At 39.3% G+C, this 15,751-nt stretch overlaps 1 protein-coding gene across 13 annotated transcripts in view; it reads left to right on the forward strand.

Annotated features, from left to right (window-relative positions):
• Positions 1-3,009: 3,009 nt before the first annotated feature.
• cobl (cordon-bleu WH2 repeat protein) overlaps positions 3,010-15,751 on the forward strand; it is a 110,615-nt gene continuing 97,873 nt past the window's right edge. For all 13 annotated transcript variants that reach the window (XM_017700830.2, XM_017700832.2, XM_017700836.2 and 10 more), the window contains exons 1-2: positions 3,010-3,147; positions 3,963-4,105. In XM_017700830.2, coding sequence (XP_017556319.2) covers positions 4,071-4,105 — 35 coding nt within the window. In that variant the 5' untranslated portion in view covers positions 3,010-3,147; positions 3,963-4,070. The remainder of the gene's footprint in view (positions 3,148-3,962; positions 4,106-15,751) is intronic.

Genomic DNA, 15,751 nt, shown 5'->3' on the forward strand with positions numbered 1-15,751 from the left:
CTGGAAACTTTTTACCCACTCCCACAGCTAGAAATAGAGACGATTTTCTCTTCTGCAAATTGCACAACCTGCACACTCGATGCAATTCCATCAAAATTACTCAAAGAAGTTTCTCAATTATTGTAAACTCGTCCCTTAGTCTGGGCCATGTTCCCAAAGCTTTTAAACTAGCAGTTATCAAACCTCTGATCAAGAAACCAAATCTTGATGTCACCGTTTTGTCTAATTACAGGCCTGTTTCTAACTTACCGTTTATATCAAAGATCTTAGAAAAAGCTGTGGCCCAACAACTCGGTTCATATCTACATAAGAACCATATATATGAAAAATTCCAATCTGGATTCAGGCCACACCACAGCACTGAGACGGCTCTAGTTAAGATAACTAATGATCTTCTTCTTGCGTCTGATCAAGGCTACATATCTCTCTTAGTGCTACTTGACCTTAGCGCGGCTTTTGATACAATATAGCACAATATTCTCTTAGAAAGGTTAGAAAACATGGTTGGAATCACAGGGACGGCCCTATCATGGTTCAGATCTTACCTATCAGAACGTTCTCAGTTTGTTAGGGTAAACAAATTCCGCAGGGGTCTATATTAGGACCATTACTATTTACACTATACATGTTACTGTTAGGCACAGTTATAAGTAACCATGGCGTAAACTCTTATTGTTATGCAGACGATACTCAACTGTACATATCAGCCAAGCCTGATGACCAACACAGGTTAAAGAAAATGGAGGACTGTGTAAAAGACGTGAAAGGCTGGATGTCACGTAACTTCCTCCTATTAAACAGTAACAAAACAGAGGTTCTCCTTCTGGGTCCAAAATTAGCAAGAAGTAAATTACCAGATTTAATCTTAAATCTCACCGACTTTCCAGTCCAGTGCTATCACTTCATTGGCTACCTATTAAATTCCGTATTGATTATAAAATCCTTTTATTGACTTATAAAGCCCTACATGGTCTTGCTCCCGAGTACTTACAAGACCTTGTTTCTCATTATAAGCCATCAAGACCACTCAGATCACAGAGTGCTGGCTTATTAATAGTCCCCAGAATTCAGAAGGTTTCAGCTGGGGGAAGAGCTTTCTCTTATGAAGCCCCCAAACTCTGGAATGATCTTCCAGAAACTGTTCGGGACTCAGACACAGTCTCAATCTTTAAGACTAGGCTGAAAACTCACTTGTTCAGTTTAGCTTTTGGTAGCTAATGTTCCCCCTTAGATAAAGGCAGCAGATCCAGGGGTCCATGGACACAGGGAATTATAGTAAACTGAGATGCTGGTGCTGTTGTCCGGCCGCTCGCACGCGGTCACTCAGGTTTGTGGACGGTGGAGCGGAGGGATGCCGAACTGTTTCAGAGTGCTGCCGTGTCTGTGTGTCCTTCTGGTTCTCTCCTGTTAGTTAAGCTGTCATAGTCAGATCTGCCGGAGTCGTTAGCCACACTCTGTAAATGTTTACATCCCCTGTTTATGTACAAACAGACAGAATAAAACTAATTCCCTCTCCCTGCTTTCTGCCCACCCTACACTGATGTTCTCATAGACTCCTAGTTATTCCTAATACCAATATTACTGCTATTAATATTTGTAGTATAATCACTTGTAGGTAGTTTGACCAGAGGAGGATGGGTCCCCCCTGGTGAGCCTGGTTCCTCCCAAGGTTTCTTCCTCAGTTCTGAGGGAGTTTTTCCTTGCCACTGTTGCCCCTGACTTGCCCACCGGGGGGGTTTTGTTTCTTTCAATCCTGTTAAAACTTTTTCTGAAATTCTGTAAAGCTGCTTTGTGACAACATCCGTTGTAAAAAGCGCTGTACAAATAAATTTGATTTGATTTGATGATTTGGGGGAGGTTAGTATTTCTTTCTCATGCATAAAAATAGTTTCTATTCCATGGGTTTTATACAAAATGATAAAAGGTCATCAGCAACATGCCACAGTTGTAATCTGCAGTTGCTAAAATGATGTAGGACATAGTGGACACTACTGTTTTCACATCACACTTTCACATTCTAAGTTGTTGGCTTTATCAATATATATATATATATATATATATATATATATATATATATATATATATATATATATATATATATTTATTATTTATTAATTTTATTTATTTATTATTTTATTTTTAAAATAAATTTGTAAAATGTTTGGCTAAATTATTAAAATAGCCTGCCTATTTGGCTGTTATGCATATTGCAGTTCCATTGCCACATGCTGTTCCATGTGGGGAAAAAATGCAATGTATCCCTGTGTCTCCTCCTAAAAATACATAAATATTTAAAAATCATAAACATACCATAAACATTTTATGTGTATTTCGTCGTTTATGGAATAAATGTTTAAAGCGTTCGCCTTCTTTACTTTTTCAGAAGCGAACGTCTTCAAACTGGAACGAAAATCTGTTTTTCCTGCCCACTTAATTATTTATTCATGTATGCAACAGGCTTGACCAACCAGCGCTCGCGTGTGGAAAACACGGCAAAGCTTTGAAACGCAGCTAGCCAATCAGAAGAGATCACCCTGCATAGCAAACACACTTTTGAAATTTGAATATTGAAGCGAAAATCCGTCAGCAAACGGAGAGATTACGGACGGAAACAATCTTCTTCCTGTTTGAGTAAATGAGCAGCATACTTACGAATTCACACAGAGCGTTGTGATTACAAGAGTCTTGAAAAATAACATGACAAAAACGTTATAACGTTACCCTGTCAGTCAAAATTTATTGCATCAAGAAATTAGTAATTAAAGCGTAAAGGGTGTTTTACATGAGTTTGTAGTGTGTACTGAAAACTGCCGTCCTTTGACGTTGCTAGGAAACAGTTTTGTTTGCTAATAATCCCGCCTCCCGATTTATGATTGGCAAATATTTGACTACACCCAAGGATATGACTGGCCATTGGTCTAGAGCCACAAGCAGTCAGCCAATCCTAGCTCGGGAGGCGGGACCTGTCGGAATACGGGTTGGAAACAAAGTACACAAATACCGCCTCCAACCTGATTGACATGGCCGTTACCGGCTGAAAGGGTTAGCGACGGTGAAAGGATTTTACTGGAACTCCTGTGTGATTTTTCCGGGACAAGGACTTATCAGTTGTCGCTGAGCTGGAAATATATAAATATGTGAACCCCCGTGAGTAAGAAATGTTTGGTAAAGTAGTTTATGTCTCGGTGTGCTGAGTGTGTAGCTGAAGGTGAAGCTTACAACTGACAAGTGGCCAGTTTTGAAATGACCACGGGCAGAAATAGTCTGCATGTTAACCCAGCTGAACTGGTGACTGATGACGGGGAGGTAGCTTAGTGGATATAAGAGTCCGTTTATGTGGTTTCTTCTGTGAATTAGAAGGCAATTTATTCTTCTGTAGAGCATGAAAAATCCCACACTTTACTACCAAGTGCTTTTCTTTATTCCAAAGTGTGTAGAAATGGGTTTAAATGCAGCCTATTGAGGTAACAATGCAATGAATATGTGCTTCTCCAATCTTTGGGTAAAATAATTATTGACTGTTTCTTAAAAAGTCGTTAGGTAAACATTAAATGAATGTGGGCCTTTTTTGAGTCTTTTCAAACAGTGTTAATTCTCAAGTATGAGTAAAAGAGTGCTGAGTCTTTTTTCCTCAGTTTCATTCAGTTTCCTATTGGTTTTTTTTGTCTGTGGATTTAATTCAATTGAGCTGGTTCAGCACCTGGACTGCTTTGCTGTTGCTCACACCTCCCACTTCAGCATTTTACTGTAGTCTAAAATAGTCCTGAAAAAAAGGAAAATAACTGTTAACATACTTAAGTTCCTATGCGGAAAGGGTGGAAAGATGCTATATATACGAAGAAGTTCCCCTGCAGTTTGGCATCTGAGGAGTTTTTGTTCTGGTGCTTTTTTCTCCTGCATTCAAGTTGCAGACTTTTGCTTGACGATTTTTTCTTATGTTTCATACCCACCTCTGCTTTTAGATGCCGTGGAACTCTGCCGGCTTTGAATGGCATTCATCCAGAGTGGAAAAGTCTGAGGAGGACACTGAAAAATAGATGTAGTCTGGTCATTGAGAGCTCCATAAGGTTATGGATTTGGGTACTTCTGCAAGACCTCCGGTTGGGTAAGCCATGCTTGAAAATTGCTACAGTTTGTAAAAACTGTAAAAACAAAGACACAATATAACTGAACAGAGTTAGAATTAGTAGTAGTTACTATTTATGTGGAGTAACTTTGCCAGTCCTGAGTTGGATGAAAGATTTTTCAAGCTTAGACGTTTATGGTCATGTGACAAAGTTATTGGTGCTGTTTGGAAGGCTAAGAGTAAATAGGATGCTTTTGGGCAGTGTATCAGTTGATGTTGTGTTGGCCTGCTGCAGACCTCAAGAATTTTTCCTGGTGTGATTTGCATAGATCAGCATCTTTACTCGCTTGTGGCAATTTGTGTGGCACCGAGATGATATTATTGTGTAGTATTGGTGCAATACTAGAGATAATGATAATGTTGTATAGTTGTGCTATCATTTTCCTCTGGATGTATTGTGTATGTGGGCTATTGGACACATTCTGGCAGCTGCTAGAATTGGAAGACCCTGTAAGTGCTCCCTTTGTGCCAAGCCTGTAAATGAATTTGTACTCTTTCTGTGGCCCTTTTGTCACCTTTTCTGTTGACTCAATAGGCCGACGCTCCATTTTATGAAGTGAGCAGAGCAGAGACAAAACAGCAAACCGCTGTAAATTGTAAAACCTGCCTCTATCCAGAAGTGGAATCTGATGTGAGATTTTGGTGATGCATCTGAAGAGCATGTATAGATAGTTGCCGTATGTATGGCATTGAGTGAACTGCTCTCCTGTCTTAGAGAAATCTCTAGGTACGCAGAATAGCTCAACTGCCATTGAGAGGTTAGCCTGCTGTCCCTGACAGGACAACAGTCTGCTTTGTGCGTCTCACCCCTGGCCCCCTGTCCTTTTATGTAATCAGACCCCATTCCAAAGCAGAAGCACTAGCCGATCGGGTTTATTTAAAGCCTACAGTTGCTGAACATTCTCACAGCAAAGCCTCGTCTAGATCAAAGTTTGTCTCAAAGGCTTCATTTTCTGAAGAATTTTAAGTTAAAATGGTTTAGTGATATAATTGAGGGTACTACTATGCCATTGCTGATCTCTGGGATTTGATGCAAATCTGTTCAGAATTTCTTTTTCAAAAGTACGAAGGAGAAGTTTTGGACCATTTCAGATCATAAACAGGTCTGCTAAAAGTGCTTGCACCGTCATTTGTGACCTCAAGCTTGGAGTCATAACTGTTTGACTTTGATGCCCATTACGTTGTAAAACCCTACAGTGATCTGGCTCAAATTGCTTACACTGTGCAAAACTAAAACACCATACTAGACACACTGCAAACTGAGGGGGTTTAAATGTGAGCATGTTTCACACATGATTCCTTATGACACCTCTTGGAAAAGCTGATCTTATTTCTCAGCAGTATCTTGAGGTAGAAATCAAAGCTAAGTTATTCAGTTTATTCCACAGATTTTAAGGAACTCCTTTGGCTTGATGTACTATAGTCACCTTTATTGGATTTGGGAGCCTCAACACTCAAAAGCATTTCTGAGAAGGTTTTGTATGTTTTAGGTGGGATTATGTGAAATGTCTTCCATTTTGCCCTTGACATGCCAGTGTGACACTACTGGAGTCATTTGGGTTAAACTCTTATTACCTAGAGACGTTTCAGATTGTCAGCCTTTGTGTTTTTGTCGGTTTAATGTTAAATTTAGAAGGAAGCTTTTGTGGTGAAGAATGCTCATGGTCGTCTGGGTAACCATCTTTTGAAATGAGAGCCTGTAGTTTAAGAGGGCCTCTTTAAACTGTGTATGGTCTGAAGTTTATGTGGGACTTTGTGCAAGTTTGAAAAACAGTGTCTGGTCTCTAATTATTGACTGAGACACCAAACAAAGTTTTTGTTAAGTTGTTGTTGCTGTTGTTGTTTATTTCATGATTTTGCTGGACACATTTTATAGAAAAAGTATTATCAGGCCCACAAACCATAAATTTACACTCTTCGCAAAAAGAGTTCTATACAGTACCACAAAGCACATTCTAGCACATTGTCCATCTATATGAACGACCCACAACCCTTTCACAATGCAAAAGAACCTTTTAATCATGCAAAGGGTTCTTTTAGTGCTCATGTTTGTGTATAGAACCATTCTCTTTACTAAAGAACCAATGAGGAACCCACCCCTCTTTTTTTTTTTAAAGAGTGTACAGCTAAACCTTGTCTTTGTGCATTAGCTGTGCCCAAAGTTGGGGACAAAGTGTAGGACCGCTTTCTTAGTAGGCCTCCTCAGGCTTTGCTTGACTTGTGGCTGGGTCACTAAGGAGCCTGTGCCACTCTGTGGCTTGTGTTTGCTGTTTTTCTCTGTTTGATGCATTGTTAATAAGCTGCTGTTATTTCTTTTTTCTTTTTTCTTTTTTTTTTTTTTTGCATCTTGCCTTGATGTTTGAGGTAAGGCTTGTCCTGGCATGGTCTTCTGTGGTTATAATCTGTAAGTCAATTTACTCCAGACTTTGGCACAAAAGCAATATCCTACAGTATCAGGAGCCACGTGTTGACCTTTGGAACTCAGGACCAAGCAGACCGCTACCAAACATGCTTAGTCCACGAGTTAGCCATCTGTGCTTCAGTTGATTAGGCAATGTTGTAATTTGTAGTTTCAAGTAAAGTAAAATGCTTAGCATACCAAATAGGGCTAAGAGATCAAGACTGAGCTGATATACTAGATTTCTACATGTAAAACAGCCAATGAGCATGCATTAACTCAAGTAAACAATCATGCTGGTTTTGGTGAAAATGTATTGTGTCAGAAAGACCAGAATGCCCCCTTTTTTGGCTTGATGATTGGGCGCTGAACATACAGTGCCAGACTTCAAGTGAGTTTTGGTTGTGATGTCATAGCACTTGGAGGTTTGGGTGCTTCTTATTTGTAATTTATAACTTCTCTACAAGTGGTTCTGCAAATGGCAGCTCTTGAATTTAAATTTTGCATTTTATGACTTTTATTCATTTCACCACATTTTTATCCACAACTACATTTACATTTCTTTGTAGTGCTAATCCAGGTGATTTTAGTTTTAGCATTGGCCCAGAATTCTCATATTGACACATCCCTAAACGTTACTGTGTTGTTTTTGTAAATGACTACATGGCTCTTCTATAATTATTTCATGTGAAGTCACTAGCCGTGTACATGCATTACGGGTCTGTCACCTGTAGTGCATCACCTCCTGTAGAAGTGTCCTCCTTTTCTCTAGCTCAGTGAATCAGCTGCTAAAGAGCTTTATCTGCATTAATAAGCTCTTAACTTTGTGAACATGCACTGATATGGCTGTGGACACTTCAGGGCATATCTCTGGTCCCGTGTTCATCTGCTGTTCACCCACTGAATCTTAAAATAGATACAACAGATAGTCTTATCCATCAAGCACACTGTATCACTAAACACCCCCCACACGTATGCACACCCCCCACAACTCATACACTCCCCACTCAGGAACCCAGTGAGACACTGTGTGCATGAAGTGTGTCGGATTGCTGGAGTGGAGATTGCACAGAAGGAAAGTTTGGGGGAAAATGTTGGTAGAAGTTGCCATTTCCATTTAGACTTTTGACCAACAGCCTGTAATTTCTCTTGATGTACTGAGAATCTGGGTGTGTCCACTTGATTTGAAAACTAGGAACAATGAACAGTGCTGGAAAACCATGGTTTTATTTTCTCTAATGAATACATCTTGCAGGATGAATTACAAAAGACGAGGTTGGCGTTCCCTGGCAAAGTGCCTCAGTCCAAAATTGTGTGTGTGTGTGTGTGTGTGTGTGTGTGTGTGTGTGTGTGTGTGTGTGTGTGTGTGTGTGTCTCTTCTTGATTCTAAATGAATCATGTCCATGACCATGAGTAAGACATACCAAGTATTTTTCTCACTCCATATGTGCCCTTTGCTCATTGAAGGGATTTGACTCAGAAGTGGCATTAGGGAAAATAGTAGCTGTGTCGAGAGGATGGGTCATGTTAAGGATCATTGGCCATGTATAAGCAGTTGTATTTAACCTTGCCTGTCTGTTTTGGCTGCGTTTAGATATAGTAGCTTTGGTGTCCTCCTTGGGCTGGGCTGGGTCACAGAGCCTGTTATGCAGGGCCTATTTTTGGAGACTGCTGTCAGGCACTTTTGCAGCAGTTGGTATGAGGCTCCGTAGCCCACCGCTTAAGAGAATAGTTACAGCAAATTGGATTTACGCAGTTTACCTTCATGCCAAATGTAGCCAAATGGCCAAGACACATTGTGTGTCCAAAGTTTACTTTTTTGGTTTTGCATTAGAGGTTCAAGGCTGGTGGAGTGGAGGTAATAAAAACTTTTACCCCACCAATTAACAGTGTGCAAATGTACTAATGTTGTGTCTGACATGGAATGATGTACACCTATAAAAACAGATTAAAATACAGTCAACATTTAGCTTTCAAGATAGCAGCAACTGCTGTCATTAGTTATGTCACATACTTTTTAGGGCTGCAATAAATATTTGATAAAATTTAATAATAAAGATTTTTTTAAAAACATTTATTGCAATTCGAATAACCAGCATTTTTACATCTTTTATGAAACCGTGTGCTGCTGGGGGAAATGTATATCCAGCTAAATGTTAGCCTGTTACCAGTAACGCACGGTCACCAGCTCTGCACACCAGACTCTTCTGAGATAAACATGGCTTGCGAGATTCCGTTCTTGATCTGTGATGATGATTGGTGTTAAGTTCAGGTGCCATCCAAATAAGTTTCCTGCTACTCCAGATTGCTGGCTAGCGAGCACATGCTCAGTTGTGTTTATTACCAAGAATAACTGAGAGTGTGCAGGCTAGCAGTCTGTCCAGAGCAGAAGGAATGTTATTCAGACTGCTGTGATACAGACTGACATAACTGAGTTTAGCATGGTCTCTGGCACAAGACATTGTTTGAGTGGCTTAAGAATCATAACAATTCATATAGAATCATATAGAGGCCCTTCTGCTTCTAGCACTGCTCATCACTAACAAGTTAAAACAACACCACCAGCAGCCTCTAATGTGTTGCCAGATTGGGCGTGATCACCCAGATTAGCATTTAATGCTACTTTCTCTAAAAATAATTGTTTATCACTGATGTTTTTCATTGTCTTGTAGCACTTCATTTCAAGGGTCATTAAATTGAAGCATAATTCAATTAATAATAATAATAATAATAATAATAAAAAATTACTTTTATATAGCGCCTTTCACAAACCCAAGGTCGCTTCACATAGCAAGACAAAAAAAAAACTATACAGAGCTAAGAATACAGAATTAAGACCGAGTAAAGAACCACTTGCATCCTTGTCCTTCACCAAGTATTGATCGAGTTCTCTTTGAAAACTCTTTCAAAACAATCCAAATCAGGTAGAGTTCTGAAGCACAGTCAGTGTTACAAAATGTTCTTCCACATGTTGCAAGCAATTACACATTTACACCAGGAGGTCTCCAAATTCCTGTATCTTACCAAGTGTAGCTTTAACCATATCTAGTATTATTAGTAAAAAGTCATTTAAATATTTATCACATTCTTAAGATTAAAATAAATTTTTTTCCTTCAGTCATTAAAGTGAAACATAGCATTTTATTTTTTTTATGAAGTATTAGAGTATTTGAGATTAGTTCATAGAAAATCTATGAAAGATGAGAAGTTCAAAATCTATATACATTTGGGGAAAAAAAATGAATAGTAGCTGATCCAATACTGTTGTCCATAAAGTGAATTTTGTCCATTAAAGCATTTTTGTTTTAAAGGAGACCATCACTGTAAGCAGCTGCAAGCTCAGACGAAGGTTTTTGCACCAAGTCATTACGTGGAAAAGTAATTAAGTCGCTATATTGGGTATCAATAAGGCAACAGAGTTGGTTAATAGCAGGTGTTAATAAAGTGGGAAGAGCAGAAAAGTGTATCCTTAATATGTGGGAGTCTGCAGGCAGGGCGAGGAACAGTAATTACTGGTGTATTATAATTTGCTCAGCTGCTCTGGGACTATGGAACAGGTTAATTGTTATTTCCTGCTTCTCCCTCTCCACCCTACAGCTTGTCCCCCATGGGTCGTCCCCTCTCGTGGCCTTGTTCAGTTTGTCACATGCTGTTTGTCCTTCGTTGTTCACTTCTTGCTCTTACCCACCTATTGTCGTAGAGCTGCTTCAGGTGAGGGTCACTGTGAGAGTTCAGCAATAAATGTTGACAAATAGAAGCTGTTGGATTGCTGTCACTTGAATAAAACATCTTGAGTTGGCATTAAGTTTTTCCTTTTCCTTAAGTGTGCTGCATAAATCACTTTAGGGAAACATGAAAAAGAAGTGAACGAGAAAAAAAATCCAGTTAATCTAATAAATAAATCTAATGTTTAATTATGTCCGTCTATTCAAACTTTAGCAGTTTAGGCCTGCCCATTAGCACTGACGTTATAAGGAGTGTTTCAGCATGGCCTGCTTTGTGAATCAATTTCAGTATACGCCATCCAATCAGAACAGAGTTAATTTAACTTGTATATCAGTTGTAAAGATACAGCAACAGAAATGGCCTGTTAAAATGCAAGAGAGATAAGAAAATGGTCATGTAAAAATCAATTATGACTGTTTTTGATACATAATACCACACATGAAATAAGGGGACCTCATACAGCATACATATGATTGTCATTTTTTTGGCTCAGTTGTTCACTTTATCACGAGCAGTTAGAGGTGTGGTGCATAAAGAAACAGTTCTTAGTCCATTCCTTGAATGTCTTGCTATTCATTTGGTTTAATGAGGCATTGTACAGAGGCACTCTGGGCAATATTTTATTTTACTGCTTGCTAGAAGTGCATCACTGGTTAGTCACATGGATTCTCTTAAAATAGAAGGAGGGCTGGGGAGGCTGGCTTATATGGCACCCTGCCAGTCATAGAGAAACAGGAGCATTTGCTTATTTTCAGGACCTCATTGAGCCTTTTGATTATAAGTACCTATTTCATTTTCAAATGAAACTGATCAAGTTTTCTAAAGAATGTGGAAATGTCCTTACGTGAGGGGTGTACTGGATATGCAACTAATAAAAGAGAAGCCCAGGACCTTTCTAGACCAATAGACTCTGATTCTTAATGGAGTGTAGTAAGCATGCCCTGCAAAGCCAAACCACATCAAACTGACCCACATCAATCGCAGTGCAATTATTCTCGAACGTATTGTAAACAATCATTGTGAACATTAGGAAAACAGCAATGTCTGGGGAAGGAGACCAAATAAACATCGCAAACATGGCACTTTTAAAATCATTTAGAAACGAGGAGACAATTCAGTGCACATCTAAGAATTCCTGCGACTCGCCTCAGCTAGCAGGGGCGCTGCAGGCATCAGCTGTTGTTTCTGATTCTGGTCCATTTTAGAGCTGAGTGGATTTTCCCCTTACCGAGTGTAAGAGTGCGGGAGGTGAGCGAGATGAATCCATGCATTCAGTGGATTAGGTGCAGCGTTTAAGCCTCTGCCGAAGGAGTTCACCTATCAACTTAGCCCTTCTGGTGACATTGCCTTGGTCAGTGTGATGCTACTCTGGAAGATGAGCCATGAGTCAGCTAGCGCTAATCACCACTGTGTGGCTGTAAATTTTGAATGCTAAATGTTATTACTGTATTTTACACCTGTGATATTGATGGCCGAAGACCGCCATATGCAAATGAGCTCTATACAAGATTTTTTTTCTTCTAATATGCTGTCTACATGTAAAGCAGTCTAAGGCAGCCATGTGATTGCTCTATGAGTCTGATTAGTAATTTCTGGCACATGTAAATGTTAACTGATCACAATAATGCAGGGTGGTCATTAAATATGATACATGACATATCCTTGTTAATTATCTGTTACAAGGAAATTCCACCAATTTTTAAAATATTTATGTTTAGGTCTGTTGATGAGAGTGGTTTGGGAAATACTCTGTTCTAGATGAACTCTGATCTGAAGACTGTGAAACTAAGAGATGTTCTTCACAGTGGTGGAGAGTCTACAATGCAAATGTATGTAAATAATCTGGTTGGGAATGAATTACAAACGTCATTCAAACACTTTTCCTCTGATGCCATTTCCCCCAGTGCTGTTTGAAACAACACTTTTTGCCTGATAAAGATGAGACATGTTTTTACTCACATTTTTCCCCACATTTTTCCCCACATTGGAAGCTCAGCATTTTATTTACTGTGCAAAACCAGCAGTGAATTTACACGTGCCTTCTGGGTTTGTTAAAGCAGTGATGATAGTGGTGAAATAATGTTCAATCTGAAAACACCTGTTTTCATTTGATACCGTTTTGCCTTGCAACACCCTACATGTACCACATCGCCATTATTTTAAAAAAATTAGGCCAAAATTTCATCTCAAAACTTTCAGAAAACAGTGTGTCAGACATCAGGCAGTGTATTCATAAACATTTCATTTACATTTATGGCATTTTGCTGACGCTCTTATCCAGAGCGACTTACAACTTGATCATTTTACACAGGGGGGCCCAAGGTGGTGTTAGGAGTCTTGCCCAAGGACCCTTATTAGTATAGTGTAGGGTGTTTACCTACCCAAGTGGGGATTGAACCCCAGTCTACAGCGTAGAAGGCAAAGATGTTAACCACTACACTAACCAACCACCTACCTTTCATATCTAACGTTCTGTGATAGAGCTTTAAGAGACTTAAGACACTGTGGATGTCTGGTTAATATCACCACCATTGTGAACAGTTCTGACTGGGCAGAAGGGAACATTTCACATTAAGCCACTCTGATTGACTTTTTGTTCACATCCATTTAATTATCTGGAAATTTTGGGGAAAAAAAACACATTCTTCTGATTTATTGCAAGGCATAAAAGTATAGCTTTATAGATGCTGTCTGCACAGCAAGGACAAAGTTTAATCAAATTGAATATATTGTCTGTATTATGCTACATTCTTGAATGCATCCAAACCTAACCTTTAGCATGAAAATAACATTTTGTAGAACACAAAATCTTTTTTTTAAAAGAACTGACGTGTGCATTAAATTGGAGTTCATGATTCTCCCAAAGTCTTCATTTCTAGTCTTGCATCTGTTTCAAAGAGAAACCTACCAGGACAGTTAAGTGCAATAATTTTACACTAAAGGACTCACTGAGGAGTTTGAACCTACTTTATGAAGCTCCACCAGCTTCTGTCCATACTCCAGTTTTATACAGTCATCTATTTCAGCCTTCTCAGTTGTCTGTCTGGAAGGACAGTGGACTGTGGTTTGCAAAACTTTATATATAGACAAGAAAAATCTGCCTCTGTCACGCAGCTCAAAGAAAAATTTGGTCTTTTTCATCTATGTTTTTTTTTTTTTTTTTGCTGTTTACAGATTTGCCATTTTGTCAAAGCAATTGTTCTAATTTTACATTTGAACCGCCTTATTATTTTAGTTGTTTTGTATCTCACTTAGTTTTAATTTTCTTTTTATACCCCAAAACTAACCACCTCAGGTAGGAGCATGAGATTAACAGAGTGAAATTATGAGGAAAGCCTGTTCACAGATTCTAGATACAGTGTGATTCAGTTCAAGGTGCTCCATAGACTTAGAAAAGGATTAAATACATTTTACAGCTCCATGTCTTCATACTGATAAATGTAAATTACAGTTTTCTGGTTTTGCTCTTTGTTGTAGAGCCTCTGGTCTAGTATCTTTTAGAAGTTCTCTGATATGCTTAATACGCAACCTCACCGTCCCCCCTCAATGTGATCTGTGGATACTCCAAGTGTCCACTTTCTTGTATATCCAACGACGATCCTTAATTGCTAGTATCATTGTGTCTAAAAACTTTTCTTTGTATTGGAAATCGATGGCTTATCTAATAACAATCCATATTTTTGCATTTTATGAAATTCATATTATAAAATGTAAATAGATTTTGGCTTCTGTATTTTGAGTTAAGTGACGGAACAGCTTGTGCACTTTGTGAATTGTCCTCTATCTCCTGGATATTTACAATGAGTATTTTCAGAACTTATGACTGTTGTGAACGTGAGTCACTGGCAAAGGGGAAATGCACAGTTTACCACACCCTTTTCAAAACTTCAGTGAGGTTTAATCAATGCATCGTGTGGAAAGGTTTGCATGCATATTTTCCAAATCTGAATCTTAAAACAGAGTGAGCATTTTCATACAGTTCATCGCAAAAGCTTGACCTCAAAATTTAATGTATTTTGCCTAAAATACAAGAAATACTTTCCACAGCGGTCAGTACAAAATGAACAGCTCAGTCAACACAACGCCGTAGTCTGCTTGGCGAATGCACTATAAAGTCCGTCGTCATCACCACGTAGCATGCAGTTTTGAAACGATTTCCTCTAATGCTGTTTGAAATGCTTTTTGCCTAATGGATGGAGATGAGACATGTTTTTATTCACGTTTTTTCCATGACTAAAGCTCAGCTGTATTTCTAAAACGGTCTCATCTGTGTAAAGTACAATAAATGTGATAATAATGCAGGACATCACTGGTGTATAAAACCAAGCACCTAAGCCTGCCAACTGCTTCTGCAAACATTTGTGAAAGAATGGGTCGCTCTCAGGAGCTCAGTGAATTCCAGCATGGTACCGTGATAGGATGCCGCCTGTGCAACAAGTCCAGTTGTGCAATTGCCTCGATACTAAATATTCCACAGTCAACTGTCAGTGGTATTATAACAAAGTGGTAGCGATTGGGAATGACAGTCAGCGGATGCTGAGGCGCATAGTGTGCAGAGGTCATCAACTTTTTGCAGAGTCATTTGCTACAGACCTCCAAACTTCATGTGGCCTTCGGATTAGCTCAAGAACAGAGTAGAGACCTTCATGGAATGGGTTTCCAAGGTCGAGCAGCTGCATCCAAGCCTTATATCACCAAGTGCAATGTTCTCTGGAGTGATGAATCAGGCACCTCCGTCTGGCAATCCGATGCACGAGTCTGGGTTTGGCGGTTGCCAGGAGAAGAGTACTTGTCTGACTGCGTTGTGCCAAGTGTAAAGTTTGGTGGAGGGGGGATTATGGTGTGGGGTTGTTTTTCAGGAGTTGGGCTTGGCCCCTTAGTTCCAGTGAAAGGAACTCTTAATGCTTCAGCAGGCCGAGAGATTTTGGCAATGTAGTGTACGTTTACATGTGGGAATAATGCTGTCTTGCTGTGCTTTGCAAGAAATGGACCAATAAATGAACAGCCTTTTTTTTCTTTTAAAACTAATGGTTTACAGTGACTGGGGCAACATGATGAGGGTGACGGTAATTTGATGAACCATCACCAGACTCAGGCCTATGAATATGCAATGTTAGTATTGAAGCATATTAGGTAGATTGTACCACACAGCAAAACACTGGTTGTAGAGACCCTGCAAAACACAGAAGAGCAAAGCTGGGCTTTTCAGCTGTGTTCATTAAAGGTGGACAAGGAACACAGTTTATGTATTCCATGTACTTTGGGGAAAAAACATGGTAATTAAAGAAGGTAGAAGGAAGAAGGAACTACTGTAGAATTAAAAAAATTACTACTCTTGCAGCACTCCCTCTGGACTACACCCCAGTCTGTTACAGTCATTTCACTATGTAATTCTATCTTTTGTGTGTTTATTGTATTGTAATTGAGTGTGTTGTGCTGTGTTGTCTTGTACGTCTGTAGTAAATGGTCCCAAAACCCCCCTGTAATCTGGATTTCAGTGA

The sequence above is a fragment of the Pygocentrus nattereri genome, chromosome 3 (assembly GCF_015220715.1).
Source record: "Pygocentrus nattereri isolate fPygNat1 chromosome 3, fPygNat1.pri, whole genome shotgun sequence".
NCBI lineage: Eukaryota > Metazoa > Chordata > Actinopteri > Characiformes > Serrasalmidae > Pygocentrus > Pygocentrus nattereri.